The 23,284-nt window shown below is 46.5% G+C and overlaps 2 protein-coding genes across 17 annotated transcripts in view; both read right to left on the bottom strand.

Annotated features, from left to right (window-relative positions):
• The window catches only part of ISCU (iron-sulfur cluster assembly enzyme), a 627,706-nt gene that overhangs the window by 352,862 nt on the left and 251,560 nt on the right, over positions 1-23,284 (bottom strand). Inside the window, exon 1 of one of the 12 annotated variants that reach the window (XM_050749904.1) lies at positions 22,908-22,911. The exons of 8 other annotated variants lie outside the window; for them this stretch is intronic. The gene's annotated coding sequence lies outside the window, so the exon portion shown is untranslated. Of the gene's footprint in view, positions 1-972; positions 977-3,877; positions 3,882-4,793; positions 4,813-22,907; positions 22,912-23,284 lie in introns of those variants that run through there. 3 more of the 12 variants (XM_050749883.1, XM_050749911.1, XM_050749906.1) reach the window with 3 other exon arrangements.
• The window catches only part of WSCD2 (WSC domain containing 2), a 125,905-nt gene that overhangs the window by 42,252 nt on the left and 60,369 nt on the right, over positions 1-23,284 (bottom strand). For 2 of the 5 annotated variants that reach the window (XM_050749757.1, XM_050749759.1), the window contains exons 2-5: positions 17,278-17,332; positions 16,407-17,116; positions 6,261-6,375; positions 1,911-2,095 (exon numbers count right to left, since the gene is read on the bottom strand). In XM_050749757.1, the coding sequence (XP_050605714.1) occupies positions 1,911-2,095; positions 6,261-6,375; positions 16,407-16,788 (682 nt within the window). In that variant the 5' untranslated portion in view covers positions 16,789-17,116; positions 17,278-17,332. Of the gene's footprint in view, positions 1-1,910; positions 2,096-6,260; positions 6,376-16,406; positions 17,333-23,284 lie in introns of all 5 variants that reach the window. The other 3 variants (XM_050749756.1, XM_050749755.1, XM_050749760.1) reach the window with 2 other exon arrangements.

Raw genomic sequence — 23,284 nt, 5'->3', positions numbered from 1 at the left:
ACATTCTCTGGCCTGGATTTCATGTGCTACCTCGGTCCTCTGCCCTCTGCCCTCCTAGGCCTTCATACCTGAACTGAGATGACTATGGGGAGGTGGAAGTTGTAGTTCATTTGGAAAAAACAGCCAGTTTGCAAATTGACCGCATACTCGACCCTATTGCACAGCAAAGCTTGAATGGCGCTTCAAAAATAAGGGATTTGAGGCTGAGCATGGTGGCTTATGCCTGTAATTCCAGCACTTTGGGAGCCTGAGATGGGTGGATCGTAAAGTCAGGAGTTCGAGACCAGCCTGGCCAACATAGTGAAACCCTGTCTCTACTAAAAATACAAAAAAAAAAAAAAAAAAAAAAAAAAAAAAAAAAAAGAAAGAAAAGAAAAAAAAATTAGCCAGGCGTGGTGGTGGGAAACTGTAATCCCAGCTACTTGGGAGGCTGAGGCAGGAGAATTGCTTGAACCTGGGATGCAGGGGCTGCAGTGAGCCAAGATCACACCACTGCACTCCAGCCTGGGCGACAGTGTGAGACTCCGTCTCAAAAACAAACAAACAAACAAAATATATATGTACATATATATTTGGGATTTGAAACACTGAACACATTTTCAAGCAAACAAACAATGAGTTTCTATAAACAATGAAATTCACATGGAAGAGGCCCTTCTCTGCAAACAGATTAGCTGTTAACTTTCTGCTAAAGCCACCCGGGTGGGCAGGGCTACATTCTGGACGAGATCCACAGAGGCTCAAAATGTGGTTTGTGGACCAGCATCCTGGCATCACCTGGGAGCTCTTTAGAAATGCAGCATCTTGCTGGACCTGCTGAATTGGAATCTGCATTTTAAAAAGATCTCCCAGGGGAACTCTCAGACACATGCAAATCTCGGAAGCACTGGCCAGAGGGCTAGAGAAGCAGCTGTGGATTTCTGCTTCTGTCTTTGGACTGCGTGGGAGGGGTAACCCCCAGAAAGGTCAGCACCCCCCCATCTTTTATCAAACACATTAACTCTTCTCATAAGTCTTAAGGTCATCTGGAATTATGCTATGTGACCTTGGACTGGTTGGGGATAATTAACAACAGTAATTACCTGAAAAGGCTGTAGGGAAGGTAAATGAAATCAGGCCTGTAATTGGCTTAGGACAGTGCCTGACATACAGCAGATTATTGATAACTAGTTATTAGCTGCTATTAAACATTCCTCCCCAGTCCCCAGGAGGGGACAATGATGGGACAGTGCCCTCAGACAAGGAGCCAGCTCCTGTCCTCTTATTCACTCCCTCCTGTTGGTTTGGACATCGGAGAGATTTTCCAACAAGACCCAAACCAGAAGCTTGAACAACCCAGGATGGATTCTCTCTTTGAAAGCATCAAGGGCTCCAGAGTGGGTTTAAATTCTCTGCTGCTTACAAGCTTTGTGACATTGAGACTCAGTTTCCTCATCTGTAAAATGGGAATAAGTAAATAATAGTACCTATGTCAATGGTCATTGTGAAGATTAGATGTGCTATTCTACATGAGGCATGGAGAAAAGGACAAAGTGTTTGCTATTGTCATTACCACCATCATCATCATTAGAGACAATCTGCTCTGAGAAAATCAGGATGGGAAGGCAAGGCTCAGGTTCCAACTCAGTTTCAGAGGGAGGAAGACTGGTGAGAATGAGGGATGCAGCTGGAACCAGAGGCAGCTCAGAGTGGGAGGGAGAGAGAAGCGCATGCAGGACCATTCAAAGGAGCTGGGGCAAAGGGCTCTGTGAGGGACTGGGAGAGGCGAGGCTGGGGCAGGACGGTGGTGGCCTTGGAGTGATGGGTAGCCAGGGAGGGTACAGGGCAGACATGTGGGACTCTTTACTCTGGTGGGCAAGGGCTGCAGCCAAGGAAGGAGTAGCAGAGAGGGGCAGGGCAGACTCACGTACACCTGCGGGCCGACTCCTGGGCCAGCTGCAGCCGGTAGACAGACAGGCGGTTGGCGCCGCCGCACACGCTGCCTCGCTCGCCCTTGCACTCCATGTCGCACTCTGCCTCGCTCACGTTCGTCGCCTGGATCTTGTGGCCGCAGTAGCACTCGGCGCCGAACTCCAGCCCGGCATACAGGTAACCCCTGGGGGAGGCTGCTGTCAAGCAGGGTAGCTGCCACCATGGAGACCCCAAGGCAGGGAGACTCAATGTGGAGACCTGGGGGATGGGAGGGCTCTGGGGACCAGGAGATCCCAGGGGAAATGGGGAGACTGCTGATGGGAGGTTGGGGCAACTGAGAGACCCCAGAGGACAGGAGAGACCTCAGGGGACAGGAGACCCATCCATTGTGGAGACCTGGGAGATGGGGGCATTCGGGAGACAGGGGGACCCCTAAGAAATGAGATTAGGAAGGTAGCACACAGACCCTGGAAAGAGGGCAGGGGAGACCCCGAGGTGGGCAGGGAGACTCCAGGAGATCTGTGAGACAGGCATGCTCCATGGGGCAGGAGGATCTGGGTCTGGGATAAGGAGACCCCAAGAGGAGTCAGGGAGGCGACAGAGTTAGCCTTGCAGGGGGCAGTGTGGAGGCAGGAAAGCCAAGAAGGAATACAGGGAGGCCCCTAGAGGACAGAGAGACCCAAGGAGGGGACAGGAACACCCAGGGACCATCCACCTGCCTTCGTCTTCACCCTTCCACACCTACCCACATAGACACACCATGTCCATATTCACACTCACCTGTACACACCTGCACATGGTACACCTGTCAACACACACACACCCCAGATCCTGTGGTCTCCCCTACCCCACTCTCTTTCTTGCTCTTCCCTTTCTGGAAACCTGATACGTTCATCTCTCCAGAGTCCAGCTCCTTTATTCTTGGAAACATCACCCAGGAACGGTGCCTCCTTGTCCCTTGAGAGGAGCTAGGGTGAAGGGAGGAGGCACAGGGAGCTCATGAGGGAGGCAGGGACTCTCGCATCCCTCTGGGAGAGGACAAAAATGAGCTCACACATTCACCAAGGAAAAATTCCTAAAAATAAAAATCCAGGCACTGCAAGGTTTTCAAGTTTTTTTGAAAATTTTCATAGTGATGGAATCCTTTCCTAGAAAGGACTCTTAGTGGCTACCCCACTCTGTAAACAAATGAAAAGAGCATTGCTTGCTGTGGCTCCGGGAGTAGGAAGGACAAAGTCAAGATGGAGAAAAACTGAGGTTCAGGGAAACCCATAAAAGAGGCTTGATGGAGCACTTTTGCTCTTCTGCTATGGGAGGACACAGCAACAAGGCACCATCTTTGAAGCAGAGAGTGGGCACTTACCAGATACCAAATCTATTGGCACCTTGATATTGGACTTCCCAGCCTCCAGGACTGTAAGCAATACATTTCTGTTCATAGAAATTACCCAGTCTAAGATATTTTGTTCTAGCATCCCAAACAGACTATAAGATGCCCACCATCCTTCCCTTGGCCAATTCTGCTGCAGTCATGGGCTCTCTGATCTTTAAACACACTGAGTTCCGTCCCACCTCAGGTCTTTTGTCCTTGCCATTTTTCTGCCTGGAACACTCTTACTCTGCTGTTTGCATGGTTTCTTTTTACCTTCCAGGTCTGGGCTCAGTCATCTTCCTAGAGAATCCTTCATTGACTACCACACTGAATGTTACTCCTCATGCTGGGCACTATCCCATTGCTCCGTTTTGTTTTCTTATGGTTGTCATCACTTTTGAAATGATCTTAGTGATTTTTAATGTAGTTTGTAAATTGCCTGTCTTGTTCTCTAGAATATAATATCCAGGAGGGCAGTGACCCTGTGGGTCTTGCCCACCTATCCCAGGACAATGCCTGGCATATGAGAGATGATTAATACACATTCATGGAATGAATGTAGACCACTTCCCTGATAGACACCCTGCAGTGGCTCCCCATTACCCTCCTGGTCAAATCTGGATGCTTTAGTTGGCTTTCAAGGCCCCATTTCACTGGGCTTTGGGCACCTCTGTGGCTTCCTCTCCTGACACTCCCTTTGTACCTTCTGTGCACTCCCATGCTGCCTACCTGAGCACCCTGAGTGTTTCAGTGTATTTCAGGAGTCCTGTCCTTTGAGTATGCTGTTATTTCTGCCCTACCTAGAAAACTCCTACTCATCCTTCAAAACCGAGCTTATGGTCTCTCACCATGATAATGCTTCCTAAACCCTCCACATGGAGCCTTCCATCCCTTCCATCTTCTTGACTTTCCTGCACCTTGCAAAGCACATCCACCCCAGCATCCATTATACTTGATGTCTCTGTACCCTGGTTTCCTCATCTGTGGAATGTGGTTCATAACATTCCTGCCTCACGGGGGTCTTGTGAAGTTAAAGAGTTAATATTTGCAAAATGCTCAGACAGTGCCTGGCACAGAACAAGTGCTTTTTAACTATTGTAAGCTGTTGTTATTGTGTGGCCCAAGCCTATTGTTCATGCCTCTATCTCCCCAACCAGATGGGAAGCCCCGCTGAGGACAGGGCTGTGGATGGCTCATCTCTTCATCTCCAGCACCCGGAATCAGGTCCAGCACCCGGAATCAGGTCCAGCACCCATGGGCAGTCAACAAATATTTGCTGAACCAAATTGAATTACATGAGTAGCTCTGACTCATCTTGGCTGTCACCTTCTCTGAGAAGTATTTCCTTTCACCCCAGGCAGCTTAGACCTTGTCTGCATGTCTAACTGTCTGCGATTATTCCATCTCAACCCTTATCTGACTATGTTATCCCTCTCTGTTTACATGTTTGTCTCCCCTTGCAGGCTCTTTAAGGCCAGGGGCTGTATGGACTTCACCTCTGTTTCCCCCGCCCCCCTGCACACAAGTTTGACAGATAAGTTAGTGACTTCATGTTATCAAGGACTTGGAATCCTTTTCAAGTTGGAGAGGGTCCTGGGCTCAGGATTTTAATAGTGGGCTCCCTAGGCAGCTGATTACAAAGAGGGCAGTGTTTCCTAATCAAGAACAGCAGGGGCCGGGTGTGGTGGCTCACACCTGTAATCCCAGCACTTTGGGAGGCTGAGGTGGGCGGATCACGAGGTCAGGAGATCGAGACCATCCTGACCAACATGGTGAAACCCCATCTCTACTAAAAATACTAAAAAAAAAAAAAAAAAAAAAAAAAAAAAAAAAAAAAAAATAGCCAGGCATGGTGGCATGTGCCTGTAGTCCCAGCTACTCAGGAGGATGAGGCAGGAGAATCGCTTGAACCTGGGAGGCAGAGGTTGCAGTGAGCCGAGATTATGCCACTGCACTCCAGCCTGGGTAACAGAGCAAGACTCCGTCTCAAAAAAATAAAAAATGAAAAATAAAGAACCGCAGGAAGAGTCTCTCAGTGGTCACCCACTTGCCCATTTCCACACCAGGCATGCAGCTGAGGTTGGCAGAGCTTGTGACTGTCGGAGACAGCCAGCTGGAGCCTGGAGGTGAGCATATTAGAGCTTCTTCATGAGCCACTACAAGGTCAAGGGGCCCAAGAAACAAGGAGAGAAGCTCAGCTCAGCCCCATGGTACCCCCAGGGGTCCTGTCCCTGTTCACCAGATCTCTGGGGACTTGTCCACTCTCAAAACGTCAACTCTCTCCACCCTACTCCCAGTGCATGTCTAATAAAAACCATCGTTGTCTTCTTAGATTGGAAAACACTGTCTGAACAGGTAAGTGTTTCTCCGTTGGAGAAAAACAAGGAGTTTATATATTGAGAAACTATTAGATACCTTCACCTTACCCTTTGTGTGGACATCTTGCAAGCCTTATGCTCACAGCCCTCATCTGCATGCACGCGCACACCTAATGGTGCATTTCTAAGTTGTGTGCAATTCTTCACAACCTTGCATGCTCTCAACACAGTGTTGCACATTCAACAAATGCAATCAGACACCTACACACACAAGCACAATCCTGGGCCCTTGCACACATATTCACAAAGACTCCTGCATACACGGTCACTATTATTTAAAGATCATTGCATATTGGCATTAGGCTCACAAACACAGCTAGCTGACCCTGTACTCTGTTTGCTACAAAATTGTTCCTAGACACAGTGTGACACAGTAGCACAACCACAAACTCCCATAGACCAACTCTTGAACAGTCCACAATTGTGTGGATGTGCTCATGCACATACACACAATACACACACACCTTTGCATCAACCTTTCCTGTGGTCACGTGCTCACCCTTCAACACACCCTCCCATAGCAGGGCAAAGAATGCCACAGGCAGGAATCTTAGAAGGAAGGGCCTGAAATGGACAAGTCTTGGATGCTGGGGCCCTACCGTTCAGCACAGTTGTCCTGGCAACGGAAGATGGTCATCTTTTTGTAGTCAAAAAAGGACACTCCTCGAAGGGCCCGACTCTGGGTGTCATCCAGGTAGCAGCCGATGTACTTGGCTTTGGGGAAAGGAAAAAGTCAGAGGTGGCTGGGGACAAAGCTGCAAGGGTTACAGGGGGAAGCCTCACCAGTGTGTCTCTGGTTATGTGACCTTGTTGACCTTTTAATGTCAAGTCCTTCCTTTGGGCAGAAATGAGAGAGTGAAAGTCATTTGTCTTGGCAGAACCTGGTCTAATCAGGGCAGTGGAAACCAACAGAGAGGAGGGAAGCCTTCTGTGGGCTGCAGCCAAGCCGTTGAGGTCACCCAGTGACAGCTGGGCATCCAGGAACCTAAGCCAAGGCCACTCCCTAAGCACCAAACACAGCTTCCTATTTCTTGCATTAAGACAGCTCTAAGAGGCTTAACATTTGATAACATGTTACTGTGTCTACAAGCTGCCTTAAGACATTTAGTTTTCCTTGGAAAGTGCCCTGGACTTAGCTATCTCAAGGTCTAGGTCCTCATTTCACTTTGTTTACTTCCTAGCATAAGCCTAGTAAGTTTAAGTCAGTTAACCTTTCAGAGACCTAGCTTTATTTGAATCAGGAACAAAAATAACAATCCAATGAGGTTAAAATAGAATGATTTATGTAAAAGTTTCTACCATAGTGTCTTGCATATGATAGGCATCAAACTAAGGTGAGTAGAATAAGAAACTGGCCATTCACAGTGCTGTGGAAAGTACTTTACAGTTTGTCTCTACTGTGGGTCAAAGTGAATGTTTCCATTCAAAGGAAAATTTTAAATAAAGTGAAATAGCCATCCAATTATATATCATAACTTAGTTTTCTTCAAGTAGTAAACATTTTCCCTGTACTTTATGGTAAATAGTAACCCCCATACATGAAAATAGCACTTCACAGTTTATAATGTCTTTTCCCATATGTTTTTAAAATTATTATTATTATTATTTGGACATTCACTTTGGTAAGTGCTTTACATACATTGTCTCCTTGCATCCTTACAGTGATCCTATGAGAATATTATTACCATTTTATACAGAAGAGAAAAGGGCCCAGAGAAGTCACTTGCTCAGAGTAACACAGCTCATACATGTGGATTCGGAATTGAAGCAAAGCAATCTGGCTTCAGAGCCTGTGTTCTGAACTGCTTGCTTTTTGAGTGGGGGGATCTTTGTAATGCCCCCATGTGAAGTGGAGAACATTGACATTGTCATGCTCTTATCTTAGATGATTTAACAGTGACCCAGAAAGGTGAAGTGGCCTCCCTATGACCCACAGCTAATTGTGCATAGAATAAAGGTTTAAATCCAGGTCTGCGAGACCCCCAAATCAGTAACTGGAGGTTAGACCGAAGATCCAGCCAGCACTTGGAATTAAATGTCCCTTATATGGAATGATTGAAGAAAATACTAAATGCCACTGAATCGCTTCCTTGGCTAGACCACTGTCTAGTTTAAACTGTGAACTTCTTTCCCCGCTTCCTTGTGGTGGAGAGCAGGATCTAGCAGAGAATGCAGGCTCATTACTGAGCAATCACTCCCCTGGACACAGCTCTGCTAAGTGCACTATTTTTTCAGCCCCGCTGGAGATGTGTCTTGACCTGATCACCTTGAATTTCCTTCATAAGACAGAGGTGATTTGCTCGACTAAGAAGAGTCCATCTTTAAAAGAAACATCGCCTCCCTGGAGCAGGCACACCAGACAGTGACAGCCCTGGAGAAGCCCAGGTCTTGTCTCTGTGCTTGTTCAACAGCGCGTGCCCCTCCCACCACAGATGGAGTCACAGCCCTTGACTTGGAGCACGAATGCTGTTCATACCTGAGCTGGGAGAGAGCACTCTGTGGCCATGTGGTCAAGGGCTGCACACTAACTTCAATTCAGCCATTCCCTAGAGGACTGAGTGTCTAAAGATGCACTGTAGGATAGGCGGGAGGGAAAAATAGAGGGTGCTGGAGGGAGAACGAGAAGGAAGAAAAGGAAGGAAGGAGGGATGATGGAGTAGGGAGGGAAGAGAAGGAAGGGAAGAGAGGAGGTAAAGTTTGGTTTATTTTGGTGGCCTGAGGTCTTTGTCATCAGATCAGCAGATTGTGTGTATGTGTGTGTGTGTGTGTGTGGTGTGTGTGTATGACAGAGAGAGACAAAGACAGAAACAGAGGAGACAAAACTCATGTATTGAACACCTACTACGTGCTATCTCATTTACTGTGGGCCATGTCTCATGTTTTAAAAATTCAATCTTCACAAACTTCTTATGAACCCATTTTAGAGATGAGGGAACTGATCATAGTGACTCTTCTGTTTACCTTAGAAGCACGTCTTAGTTTGGGCATATGGTGTGTGTTCTGACTGGTAACTACTCATGTTACATCTGCTTTTCCTCTTTTCAAAATGCAATGGGAACCTATGTCATCTGCCCACGTACCTACAGCTTGTAGCATTTGACTTCAAATTAAAGCCCAGGTCTGTCCTCCAACCATCTTACACTTGAGGAAGTTTCATTTCTCTTTGGTCACCCCAACACCTGAAGAGGAGGAATGCTCATGCTGCAGAAATGCTGGGCTTGAAGTTGGATGTCATAGGACTTTGGGTGACTTCACCTTAAGGTGAGGATAGGCACATTTGGCTACCTATGGAACAGTGGTCATGTTAGATAAGATTTTTGTAAGCAAATTAATGGGAGTAAAGATGTATGTGGGTATGTCCATTGCATGTCCACCATGGAGTGAAGGGGTGGACTGTAGTGGACTGTTTGTGCCTTCAAAGCATCTGCTCTAGATAGGTTTTTCCATCAGCAGACCTTACTTTCCCTGACCACAGGAGACGTGATGACCTTGGCAGGGTCAAACATATTGCCCATCCCAGCAGCCAGTGATTGCTTCAAGGAAGGACACATGACCCATTTGTTGCATTCTGAGAGAGTAAAGCTGGGAGAAAGAAATCTGCCTCTCCCAGGTGCTATAACCCCAGAGCTACCACCAGCCCAATCCCTGGCACCAAGGCCAGTCTGTGTAGGAGAACAAACAAGCCAAGGCATAGAAGAGCAGAGATGAGAGTGACAGGAAGAAGGCCACCAATTATTCATTTAAAAAATCCAGTCCAGCAGAGCCACTGCTGTAGTTTGATGACATGACACAATGCATTTTCATCTTTAGCTTAAGCTGGTTCAAGGTGGATTTTTGTCCCTTGGCACCAGGATGTGGGGGAACAGTAACTACTACACTGATACTCAAGCTTAGCAACTTGCCCGAGTCCACCCCACAGTGAGGGTCTCAGACCAAATCCATGCCCAGGTCTATCTATTCAAAGTTGCCCCTTCCTATATGCCACACTGAGTCCACGATTGGGAGGAGGTGTCTCCCCAGAGAGACCTGCCCAGGAGGAGGATGGAGCTGGGAAGTGGGGTGGTTTCTTGGGAGAAGATCTGGGGTTTTTACCATAGGTCCATCTTCCCGAAAGCCTGGGCTTTTAGTTATTTATTTTTAAGCTTTATTTTAAGTGCAGGGTACATGTGCAGGTTTGTTATATAGGTAAACTCGTGTCACGAGGTTTGTTGTACAAATTACTTTGTTACCCAGGTATTAAGCGTAGTACCCAATAGTTATATTTTCTCCTCTTCTCCCTCCTCCCGCCCTGCACCTTCAAGTAATCTCCAGTGTCTGTTGTTCCCCTCTTTGTGTCCATGTGTTCTCATCATTTAGCTCCCACTTAAAAGTGGAAACATGCGGTATTTGGTTTTCTGTTCCTGCATTAGTTTGCTAAGAATAATGGCCTTCAGATCCATCCATGTTCCTGCAAGAAACATGATCTTATTCTTTTTTATAAGCCTGGGCTTTTAAATGGTGTTCTATCCCCTTCCTCACCCTCACACCAGACCAGGCATCAGGCTGAGATGTCCCACACAACAGGTGCTCAAAGACTTGTTGAATGAATGAATGACCCTCTGTTTCCTTATCTGTCAACAGGAGGGAGAGGAAGATACATAGTCCTTTATTAATGCTTTTGGAAAACGCAGGCATGTTATGCATCATGGCCTGATTAATGGGCTGAGCTCCATGGATCAGGATATCAATATTGAGCCAGTGTCCCTCCTGTCCTGGGAAAGATCTGGTGACCCCTTTCCCACAGACCTTTGGTGCAGGCTGCGACCAATACAACCATGGTTCCTGTCCTCAGAGTTGTATCACCCTGCTGAGCTCATTAGCATGGTTACTGCCAGCCCGCTAAAGTCCTCTTCAGCCATTCCTCAGGGCTCCACCTTCAAATCCTGCTGTGGTAGCAGAATCTCTCAGAGACAGGAGGTCAGATATGTAAAACAGTGACAAAATCACAGGCCACTTGAGGGTGGATTAATGGCCGAGTTCACACAATCTATCAGCTCATCTCCACAGCGGTCTGAAGACTGCTGAAATGGCAAAGTCACTCCAGTTGGGCTATTTATCTCCAGTACAGAAACCAGCATCTGAAAAGAACTCTCCTGGTGGTAGTTTTTTTTCCCCTTTACTTTTTTCTTTTGCTTCAATTAATCTTTTCATGAAATTTTGCTCTCTTCGATGAAGGTGATTTGTTAAAAGGGTAGCTAAACATGAACTAATTTGTATGCCTCTGATTTATAATTTGTGAACAGATTCACAAACAGGAGGCCTCACGCTGTACTGGAGTCAACCAGATCTGGGTTCAAATCTCACACATGATGCTGCAATAGCCTCAAATATTACTCAAGCTCTTGGAGGTGCAGTTCTCCACCTGAAAAGTGGGAGCAAAAATTCAACTAGGGTTGTTACGCTGAATTGTGTGCCCTGTGGCCCCCCACCGCCCAAATGACATGTTGAAGTCTTGACTCCCAGTTCCTTAGAATGTGGCCTTATTTGGAAATAGGGTCATTGCAGATGGAATTTTGTTATGAGGCTAAAGAGTAGGTTGGGTCCCAATCCAATATGATTGGTGTCCTTATAACGAGATGGCTATATGAAGACACAGAGGCGGATGAAGGCTATATGAAGACACAGACACAAAGGAGATGGTCATGTGAAAACGGAAGCAGAGACTGGAGTAATGTGGCTGCAAGCCAGGGGTTGCTGAGGATGGCCGAGAACACTGGAAACCAGGAGAAAGGCATGGAACAGAGTCTCCCTTTGAGCCTTTGAGAGCGCATGGCCCTACCAACACCCTGACTTCAGATTTCTGGCCTCCAGAACTGTGAGAGAATAGATATCTGTTATTCAAGCCGCCCAGTGTGTGATACTTTGTTATATCAGCCTGAGAAAGCTAATACAAAGATATTGTTAAGAGTGGCCTAAGTAACATTAATTTGATGCATTGAGCTATCACAGGGTCTGACACAGAAGGAAGACACAAGAAACAATTTTTCTCCTTCTGGGAATTCTCTGAAACCCTGGAAGGTGGTCCCTCCAGAAGAACACCCAGTGCTGCCCGGGTTTCTTTGTACCGGTGATGGAATTTCCTGCTCATATCTAGGCTTTCCCAGGGCAGAAGGGATGCACCACTCACTTTGGTCAAGGCCTAAGGATCCTACATACTAAGCTTACCCGTCTCCTCTCCCAGAAAGCCAGCTATGATACCCCATGACTGAATGGGGTCCCTCCTTTTGAGTCCCCCAAAACTCTTCTAAATTTTGTTGGTATTGTCTATTATTATTTTCAAATTAGAAATAATTTTGGATTATTGTAGAAGAATTTGTAATGAAATGAAAAGGTGCTACAATGGGGAAAAGCACAGCTTTTTCCTCTGAGGAATATTCACAACCTGTGCTTGAATCATTCCTGTATCTCCACCTCCCAGCAAAGATCTGGGCACGTAGTAGGTGTTTGATAAATATGGAATGAATGAATGAATAAATGAATGAATGGAGTTAGAGATCATATATTTTAAGAAAGAGGTAGTATAAGTCCAGTGGTTAAGAATAAGGGCTTTGGACTCTGATCAAATTGGGCTGGAGTCAGCTCTGCCTCTTGGCAGCTGTATGATATTGGGCAAATAATTGAACCTCTCTGAGTCTCTGTTTCTTCATCCATGAAATGGCACTCAATATTTTTACCTGATATGAAGTTGAAAGGAGAATATGGACAAACAGTCCCTGACACAGAGCACTTTAGTAACCTGCAGCCATTGTATCTTCAGCTGGAGGAGATGGGAAGTGGGTGCTCCTGCTATCCTTCAAAAAAAATGCAGACTAAATCTTCCCATGACCACCTTCACACCCAGCCCAAGCCTCTCTATAATCTCATGGAAATAGAAGCAGCACAGCCTTTGAAGTCAAAGTGGGTTTGGCTCCTGGCTCTGCCCCAGATTAGCTGTGTGACTTTAGGAAAGTCACGTTACCTCTATTCCCCCATTTTCTCCTGCAAAATTACAGTACAAATAATAATAACTGGCATGTATTAAGGTGGCATGCCAGCTTATTATAATAATAATAGCTGGCATGTACTTTCTGTACAATAAGAAGTGACGTGATGTAGTGGTTGAGGTTCAGGTGTGAGACTCACAACACCTGGGTTCACATACTGGTTTGCTCCCTCCCCCAGGTGGGTAATCTTGGGCAAGTTACTTAACTTCTCTGTGCCTGAGTTTCCCTCCTGTAAGATGGAGTTAATAACAGTGTCTATCTTCCTTCATTACTATGAGGATTATGTGATGTAATAGATGTAAATGCTTTGAATAGCACTGGCACTTAGAGAGCACACGCTGAATTTACCTTATGTAATCATCACAATGTCATCTGATGTTAAGTACTTTTTATCCCAAAGAGGAAATGGCGTGTCAGAAAGGTGAAGCGACCTGCCCAAGGCTGCACAGCCAGCAAGTTGCAGGACTAGGATTTGAACCCTGATTTGGCTACTCAAAGTACAGGCTCTCACAGGGTCATGTGAACCTAGACAGTCCTAGGTAAATGACTGGCGTATGGTAGGTGTCAGTCACACCAAGGAACTCAGACTCCTGCCCAGCCTCAGCCCAGCCTGGGTGCAGCTCCTCGCCTCCCACTCCTGGGCCATGATGGGCTCTGAATCCTCTACAGCTTGAGTCCTGCATCACTGCATCAAGCAGAGCCCTCGCCAGCTTTGGAGAAAACCAAATGAGTTTAGCGTCAGGTCGGAGAAACGTCTCATTTTTATTAGCGTTAATCTAATATGTTGTCTTTCCTCGCTGAACTCTGAATAAGTTAATCAAGGACAGGCTGGATTTGTGTTTTCTTAATAACACTGCCTGATTCCAAAGGCTGTCTGCTGAGAGCCCTGGCCTCGGGGCTATGTTCTTATTTTCTCTTCCTTCTCTCTGCACTTCATAAAATATATAAGATTGCTGGATAAGGCATGGTGGGGGTGCAATTGGCATGGTATAGAAGAATGCCCACAAGCTTTGGAATTAAACAGACCTTGTTTTAAACCTTGGTTCTTCCACTATTGATCTATGTAAACTAGGGTAAGTGATTTCTTTCTGGATCTCAGTTTTGCCATCTCTGAAATGGAATAACAATCCCTAACTTACTGAGTTGTAGTAATTGAATGAGTCAATGAAACACATAACGTGGTCTAGCCTGTAATGATCATTCACTAGATATCAGCTAATATTACTACAAATAACAAGGACAGCAACTATTAAGTGACCTATTATTATAAGCCAAAGGATATTATAAGCATGTTACATATATCATTTCATTCAAATAATACATGAAAAGCAAATAGACAAGTGGTTGGTGCAAAGTAGGTACTCAAGAAATGTTAATTATTATTAGCGGTATTGATGACAGTATTTCATTGTTACAACAAATAAGAGACAACGTCATTTCTGTATCTACGCCACAAGGAATTCATATTCTATCAGGGGATGTGGACAAACATACACAATTGCCATTAATATAAGTGCCATGTCAGGGAGCATAGAGGAGGAACATTTGATCAAGTCTGCAAGGGGATCAGGGAAAATTTCTTGAAGATTAGCAAAGCTGAGACTTGGAGGAAGAGTAGAGCTAACCCTGTAAAGGTACTCCAGGCAGAGGGATAGTCATTCATTCGTTTATTCATCCAGTCATTCACCCATTCAACAAATAGGTGTTCAGCAACAGCACTGAGCCAGGTGCTGTCCTGGGTGCTGATAGAATACAGACAGGCAATAGCCCTGCCCTCCTGGAGCTGACAGTCCAGTAGAACAGGCTGATCTTAAACAAAGAGGCAAACACGTAAATGAGATGCTTTCAGATGGCGTTCAGTGTTATGATGAAAATAGAGTCGGGGAATGTGATTGTGACTGGGTAGGAAGTGGGGTTATTTGAGTTAGGATGCTCTGGGACAGTCTCTATGGGAAAGTGAGGTTTGATTGAAGACTTGAAGGAAAGGAAGAAGGAAGCTGTGCAAACATCTGGGGAGATGGCATCCAAGATAGAAGGCACTGCATATACAGAGATCTTAAGGTAGAAACAGGCTTGGTGTGTTCAATGAACTGCAGGGACAGTGGGGCAGAGCATGATGAGGGGAGTGGGGTTATAAGATGAGGTTGGAGAGTTGGACTATGGGAGGGGTCTGGAATTTGTCCTAAGCATTATGGGGAGCATATCCCAAGGTGTAAGCTGGCAAGGACTTTGGGGCTTTCAAAGTCCAGAATGGAGTCTGGAGTGGCTGGGGTGCAGCACCTCACATCTCACCTACATCTATAAGATGATCCCCAGGGAGATCCCAGGAGCACTTCCTGAGTACCTCTAAGCACCTACTCAGTGCTAGGCTTTCATGACTCTTGTTTCGTTGAACTCTCAGGAGCATCCAGTAAAATCCCCATTTTACAGATTTCAAAACTGAGTCCTGAAAAGGTAAAACCATTTGCCTGGGCCACATGGCTGGTGGGGGTGGAGCTGGAATATGAATCCACACCCCCTGATCCATTCTGCCACCTCCAACATCTCCTTTGCCTCCCTGTGAACATTGGTTCTTGAAGAGGCAGAAGTCTAGGAAATTCCTAAGGGCAGAAAGATAGAGTCTTCTAGATGGTTCCAAGGCCAGGGGGAGGGGGAGACTGGGGCAGGAGAATGTGTTGCATTAATCCTGCTCCCTTCCACAGTAGGAGAAGGGTTTTTTATGAGTTGAATCACAGTAGAACACAAAGGCTAGTGAAGTTTTCCATCTGCCTTGATTGGTAGTTTATTCTCCCAAACCATCTGGCCCAGATTTCTGAAATGTCCATTTGTGTTAATCTCATGAATTGTAGGGGTTGTGGGTTCCTCCCTAGCATGCTGGTTGGATGGGTAGATGCCAGTGGACTCTAGGAGACAGCCTTAGAAAACTGAGTGTTCAGGCCAGATTTAAACTCCATTCCTGCTGCTGACCAGCTGCGCAGCTTTGAGCAAGTGTCTTCCCTTCTTCAAGCCTTGGTTTCCACATCTGTTATCTGGGCACAGGATCATAGGGGCCTTGTTTAAGCCCATGAAGTGCAGTGAAAATCAAATAAGGTGGTGCACTCATGAAGAAAAGCCTTTTAAGATTATAAATGGCCGAGAAAATGCAATGAAGTCTATCGAGGGCAATGGTGTCCCCTGGGATCCATCACCAAGGGACCCAGCAAGACGGACTGAGAGACAGTCTGGTGGAGCAGAAGCTCTGCCACTTATCTGTGTAATCTTGTGCTCTTGGTACCTCACTTTCCTCATCTTTAAAATGGGAATAAATAAAATATATCACCTAGAGTTGTGATGTTTCTACATATGTAAAGTGCTTGGAAACAGTACTGGTGCCTAGTAAGTACCCAATAAATGCTGACTGTTTTTATTTTCATGTATATTTAACAAGGACTGTGAAAGGCTGCAGGGGAGAGTCAGACTTTGACCTCTGATAGATGTGGAATTTAAATCCAAACTTGCCTGTTGACAAGCTGTGTGACCTTGGGCAAGCTGCTTCATCCCTCTGAGCTTCAATTTTCTCCTCTGTGCAATGGGGATGATAATGGAAGGCACTATTTATTTATAGCTACAACTGTATGACAGCTGGTTCCTATTAAACACTGAAAACTGACAGCTGTTATTATATTGTTAGTATCTCCTCCCTTCTCCCCAACCCCTCAGTGTCCAGATGTTCCTCGCTCTTACCTCGCTCTTCCTCCTTCTCCCGGACAACTCTCCCCTTGAGGGCTCGGCTCCAGGCTCCACCGTAGTCGCCAAGCTTGGCTCTCTCATTCCCATCCTTGCCCTTGAACCAGGGTCCGTACCTGCGAGCGATGCTCGAGGCTTCACCAGTGTCCCGGAAACCTCTGCCCAGATGCATGTCGCCTAAGAAGGGCAGCTCAGCACCCTCAGCCGGGCCTCCTGCGGCCGCGGGGTTCGCCTGGTTCCCCGAGACAGCGGGCTGGCCCACAAAGCCAGAGTGAAGGAAGACAAGGCTCCCGGCAGTCAGGTAGAGTGCCAGGAAAGTAAAGAAGCGCACAGGTTTCCGGCGGAAATACCGCTGGAATTTGAACCAGAGCTTGGCCATAGCGGGATCATTCCGGACTGGTTCTCTGGGGCTTGGCTGGGGTGCTTGGGAGGGGATGGAAGGGGCTTGGTTTCCCAAGCTTTTCTTAGGGATGGAACACCTGGGGGTCCTCAGTCTCACTTTTCCCGAAAAAGTGATCACCAAGGCCAGAAGGGGAGGGCAAGTTCAATGCTTGGCTGAGGTCATGAGAAAGGATGGAGCTTACCAGCCCTCCCAAACTCAAGGTGAGCTTCTTTGCGCCAAGAAAGGGGTTTTGAGGCTCAGAACACACATGAGTTGGTCCCATTTTCCTACATATTGTTCTTCACTTCAGAGTCTTCCCAAAGAACTGTGAGAATAGCAATCAGAGAAGGTTTCTGAGGGTTACCAGCAGCTGCAGTTCACTTCTCACCCTTTCTCTGCTCCTCAGGCCAATGGATCTGGGTTATTTCGCCAGGGGCCTTGTTTCTGGCCTCTTCCCCAGCTGAAGACCAAGCTTGGCCTTTCTACCTCATGGGAACAGAAGCTGGTGGGCTTCCATCCAGTCAGGATTCAGGGATGCCACCTGCAAAACAGTGGAGACACAGGCATGAGAAGCCACTTCACCAAAGCACAGAACCCACAGGGTTCTTGAGCATCCTAGAGGGAAATGCAGAGGCCTGGAGAGGGAGGAAACCACCAATGGCATGAAAAGGCTTAAGAGCAGTGTCGGATAAAGAGCATCCCTGAGTCTTCCAGAACACTGCCTTTTTCTTGACACCAAACTGGGAATTTGGGGGCCTGGATCCTAGTGGGCCCTGATTTGGGGACAAACTTCATCTTGGACAAGCACAGGTTCTCATGGGCCAGTGGTTTGCTTTGCTCCATACTTACTATATATTTGTCAAATATACAGTGATCCAAGGATTACCTTAAGTCCGAAAAGTACTTTCAAGGTCCTTGCTGGACTACCTGCTGAACCTGGGCAATTCTGAACCAAACCAGGTTCATTCATTTTTTTTTCCCCAACAAATAGTGAGACCTACTTTGTGTGAGGCACTGTCCTAGGTGCTGGAAATTAAGCTGTGAGCAGGAGAGGCAAAATCCCCTCTTTCACAGAGCTCACATTCTAGTGGGAAAAATAAAATCCATAGCCCCTCTCCTCTATCCAAGGAAGAAAAGGAAAAAGAAGGAAAATAGGGTTATTTAGCAGCATATTTGTCCATTCAGTGTTTATTGAGTGTCTACCATGTGCTCAGCTTTGTGCCCAGCCATCTACACTTGTTGTCTCCTTTATTCCTCCCAACATTCCTATGGGAGGTAACTATTTCCCTACCTTACAGATGAGGAAAAGGAGTTCACACAGCCGGTGAGTGATGGAGCTGGGATCTGAACCCAGGACAGTCCAAATTGCAAATCACAGCTCTTAACCAGTGCCTCTTTGACTCTGCCTCTTTCCCACATAGTCTGGACATCACTTGAGAATTCAGAGACAGCTCCCCAAACAGTAGCCGATCCTCACAGCCTCCCAGTTACCAACAGCCTCCCAGTTACCTCCCAGTTACCAAAGGGTGAGACCCTCACCCTTTGTCAGGGTCTCCCAGATGTGGGTCTGAGAAACAACTGATTCAGAATCACCTGAGAGCCTGGTGAATATCGATTCCTGACCTTTCCAACCCACAGCTGTAACCAGGTGCTCTCAGATAATGGTTATGAGCATGGAGGGTTGAGAACCACAGCTTTATGAGTAAATGTTCAGGATTATCAGTCAAGAGGAAAAATAGAATGTAAATGAGAAAACAGGAAACTCCATTTAGGCAATGCTTTTTCATATTACCACCAGCAGGGGGCTCCATGACCATCTTAGCCAACGCCTGAGATTCCATAGTCAGTCAATGGAAGATACAAATTGTAACATACTCTCCTAATCCAGATAGTAGTGTCAGCATTTAACTGTGGTTTAAGGTAGTCCGCCAACTCATTTGTTCAAGAACTAAGTACTGAGCACATACTATGCACCAATCACCCTCGTAGGCACTTGGAATAAATAAGTGAACAAAACAGACAAAAATTCATGCCTTTGTAAAGTCAAACTATCCATCCGTCTGTCATCCAGCAGTCCACCTACCCATCCAGTCATTAAGCCAACCACCTATCCATGCATCCATCCACCATTCATCTGTCTATCATTCAGCATCCACCCACCCATCCATTCATTAATCCATCTATCCATCCATCCATCTACCCATCCGTCTGTCATCCAGCAGTCTACCTACCCACCCATTCATTAAGCCATCCATCTATCCATCTGTCTGTCATCCATCAGTCCACCTACTCACCCATTCATTAAGCCATGCATCCATCCATCCACCCACCCATCCATCCATCCATCCATCCATCCATCCATCCATCCATCCATTTGTCTTCCAGCAGTTCACCTATCCATCTATTCATTGAGCCATCCATCCACCTACTATTCATCTATTCATTAATCTGTCCAACTATACATTCATTCATCTATTTATCTGAACTAAAGCAGCCCATCCATCCATCCAACTCTCTACCCATCCAGTCATCCACTCATTCTTTCATTTATTTAAAAACATATGCTGATTGCCTACTATGTGTGTGCTTGAGATGCAGGAATAAATAATTCACAGTCCCTGCTTTCAGAGAATTCAGAGTCAACTGAGGGAGAAAGCAATGTAAACAATTACTGTGCTAGACAGACAATGATAAATCCCATAGTAGATGTGTGTATAATATACAGCAGTCAATATTATAGTTAATGTTTATTGAACACTTAATACATGCCAGACATTCTTCTACACATATAAATACTCTCATTTAAACAGTTCTATGAGGGAGACGTGTATCTATTTTTACACAAGAGGGGAATGAGTATCAGAGAGATTAGGTAACTTGTTCAGGGTCACAGAGCTAGTAAGTGGCAGCAGGGTGGTAAACCCAATGCCACCTGATTTCAAAGCCTATATTCCTAACCATATGTCTATTCTGATCTTGTAACTCTTTGAAGATCTCACGACAACTATAGATATATGCCCAGAAAAAAAAGCCCTTGCACATAAGCTCCCAGAATTTGGCTTGAAATATTAGGGTGGGGGGGCCGGGCGCGGTGGCTCATGCCTGTAATCCTAGCACTTTGGGAGGCCGAGATGGGCGGATCACGAGGTCAGGAGACCGAGACTATCCTGGCTAACACGGTGAAACCCCGTCCCTACTAAAAATACAAAAAAAATTAGCCAGGCGTAGTGGTGGGCGGCTGTAGTCCCAGCTACTCGGGAGGCTGAGGCAGGAGAATGGTGTGAACCCAAGAGGCGGAGCTTTCAGTGAGCCAAGATAGCGCCACTGCACTCCAGCCTGGGTGATTGGGTTAGACGCCATCTCAGAAAAAACAAACAAACAACTGTACATATATATATATATATAAATATATTTTAGATATTATATTTATATATTTTATCTGCAACTGCCTGGGGGGACCATAGAGGGCTTCCCCAGGCAGGAGTCTTTAAGCCAGCAGGTCTTGCAAAAGGAGTCAAAATTCTCTGGGTGAAGGAGCAACAGAAGGTTAGCCCAGGGAAGAGGAACAGCCCACATAAGGGTGCATCACTGAGGGGGAAGAAACAAAGGAGCCTGGGGGACTGTGGGCTGGGAATATAGCCAAGTGGTGGGCAGGAGCCAGACCATGGGAAGCCTTGGATGCCAAGCTCAGGATTCGGGACTATGTCTTAACAACGCACATGAGAATCCACTGACATTTCATGGTCGTGCCAACACATGTGCCAGATGTTTCTGCCGCTGGGCTGGGATGAGAAAAAGCCAGCAGTCCTCGTGGGATGGGCAAGGGGACACCAGCCCTTCCAGAGGCACTCAGGCAAGAACAGAGGTGGATTCCACAGGCAAACAGACCTGGGTTCAAATCCTGCCTCTTCCATTCCCCCAGGTGAGTGACTGGGGCAAGACATCTCTTCTCAGCAAGACTCAGTTTCCTCACGTGTAAAGTGGCCTAAAGGATCTTGACTTCTCCCCTAAAAAGTATATTGCTGCAAGGACTGGATTAAACATTGTAGGAGGAATACCTGATGCACAGGAGATGCTCAAGATAAGTGCCACCCTCGCCCCCTCAGGGGCACATGTGAGACACTTGAAAGCCATTTGCCACCTCAGCACATTTGCTGTCGTGGAGACAGCAAAGTTTTCAGCTGTAGTGTTCCCTGTGGCTTTCTGCCTCTCTGAGGATATTTCTGGGTCTAGTCCTTTTTCATTGTTCCCTCTTCATTCTTTCATATTCCAACACATCTCTTCTCTAAGTGGTGCCAAATGGGCTTTAAGAGGATAATGAGCTCATTAGGGGCTGGCAGGGAACAGAAAGAGACTGAGGCATGGGTGATGTGGACAGTGAAGGAGATCTGCTGGAGGGATGTGGAGGGGGGCCGTGCCCACACCCCACTTTCAGAGCTCCCTTTCCTCCTGGGGAGGGAAGGTGCTGAACTGAGCCACCCCACAGCATCTTGCCGGTGCTAGCAGGAGGCGGGGGCTTACCCGGAGGAAGAGCCCCCTGGAATCTGAGCCCCATGGAGGTGATAAGGCTATTTGGTACATAGGAGGGTCCCAAGAAACACTGGTAGAGAAAAATAAGTAAAAAGAGTCAGGTTTATCCTCCCAGGGCTCAAACGTACAACCATGGCTTCACACACTGGCCAAAACACTCAGGTGACAGCCTTGGAGAACTGTAAATCCAGGGCTCTGTGGAGGCAGCATCTTGTGTTACTCAGCACTGGGTGGTTCTGGGGTTCAGGGGTTCCGAGATTCAGCTGAGCCATAGCCCCATGTCCTCAAAGGTATCCCAGACTCCCCTGCCTCCCACATCCATCTGTCATTCTCTCCCTCCTGCTGCTCTCTCCGTCTCTATCTCTCCAAGTCTCTAGTCTATCTGTCATTGTGTCTCTTTCTGCTATCTCTCTCCAGACAGAAATTCTGCCTCAAAGGGAATGGGGAAATGAAACTAACTAATTTGTTGAATACCTACTATATGCTGGACACTGTGTTTGAAGGTTTTATATTACGTTCTCCCATATCCTCCCTCTGGGATAGCTGCAAGGCAGGTGTGATGTTTCTTCCCAATCCACAGATGATGTGTCTACAACCCTGGGTGAGATGAGATGGGGGCTGTTGGCCTTCAGCAAGTCACTTCTCTCTGTCTCCATTTGTTCATAGCACGTTGAGGATCATAATTGTATTAACATCCCCTCCTGTCACTCACTTACAGGTGTGAGGTCCAGACAGGGCCCTTCATCTGTCTGAGCTGCCATCTTCTCTCTATAAAGTTAAGTAAACCATAGAACGTCCCTCCCAGAGGTGTGGGGAGGATTCGATGAGACAATCCCCAGGGCTGGCTATCACGACTTCATCCCCTTTTATTTTACATGACACATCTGTGAGCCTCAGTTTCCCCATCTGTTAAATGTGGTGGACAACCTCTACTCTGCCTCCCTCCCAGGGCTGGCGTGAGTTTCCACAGGGAGGAGGCTGAGAGGCCCCCTTTTTGGGAGTGGCAGCGTTCGGTTACTGCAGTTCATGTTTCCAGCAGGAGCCTCAAAGTGTCTAAACACAGCCTATTTTTAGCACCAGAATGAGGCTGTGGTGTTGAGCTGCCAACTTGTAGATGGGTGGGAGAGAGCTGCCCTGCAGGGGAAAGAAAAACAGAGGCATAGCCTGCCCTGTGGTTCCTTACCTCCCCTGGGAGTAAAAGGGTGCCTCCCCCTTCCAGGTTCTAGAGGCTAGAGTCGGTCAGAATGGAAGCCTGTGAGGCTGGGTAGGGGGCTGACTCCCTCTCTACAACCCCCAGCACCTGATTTGGGGGGCAGAGGTAGTTTGGAGGGACTGGGCAGACCCAGCGGCCAACTGACCCCAGACCACCCAAGCTTCACCAAGAAATAGTTACTGATACACCAGGTTCACGAAGGTTTGATTTCTTAAGAGTTCTGGGTAGGAGACTCATCTGGGAAGTTTCCAAGAAAGTGGGGAGCCCAGGTAAAATTTCAGTCTTGTTCTAATAATAAAAATATCAGAAGTCACTGGTGTTTGTTGAGCACTTACTATGTGCCAGTCATCTTATTCCCATTATGCCTTTTAATCCCCACTATCATTCTTTGAGGTGGTCATTAACTTCTTTGAGCATCAGTTTCCCCATCAATAGAGTGATGATGTAATATAATTTATCTCCTACGGTTAGTGTAAGAACTAAATAAGTCAATATATACAAATGTATCATATCATATCTATATATATTAGGTGAAAATGCTACATCTTATAATAATTTCTGGAGAATACATGTGGTTTTGCCTGTTCAGTGCCCCTTCGTTCTGATACAAGGACTCCATTTTCTTTCATGGAATTTCTCCCTCATTAATTCTCAGCTCATGTGGCTTGGGTAGAATGGATTCCTCTTGCCAGTTGCTGCAGACATTCCCATACCTCTCTCCTGATGCATGTATATAAGAATTAATGTAGG

The sequence above is a fragment of the Macaca thibetana genome, chromosome 11, assembly GCF_024542745.1.
Source record: "Macaca thibetana thibetana isolate TM-01 chromosome 11, ASM2454274v1, whole genome shotgun sequence".
Taxonomy (NCBI): domain Eukaryota; kingdom Metazoa; phylum Chordata; class Mammalia; order Primates; family Cercopithecidae; genus Macaca; species Macaca thibetana.
Note: the sequence above shows the minus strand (reverse complement) of the source record. Positions and strands in the feature narration are given on the sequence as shown.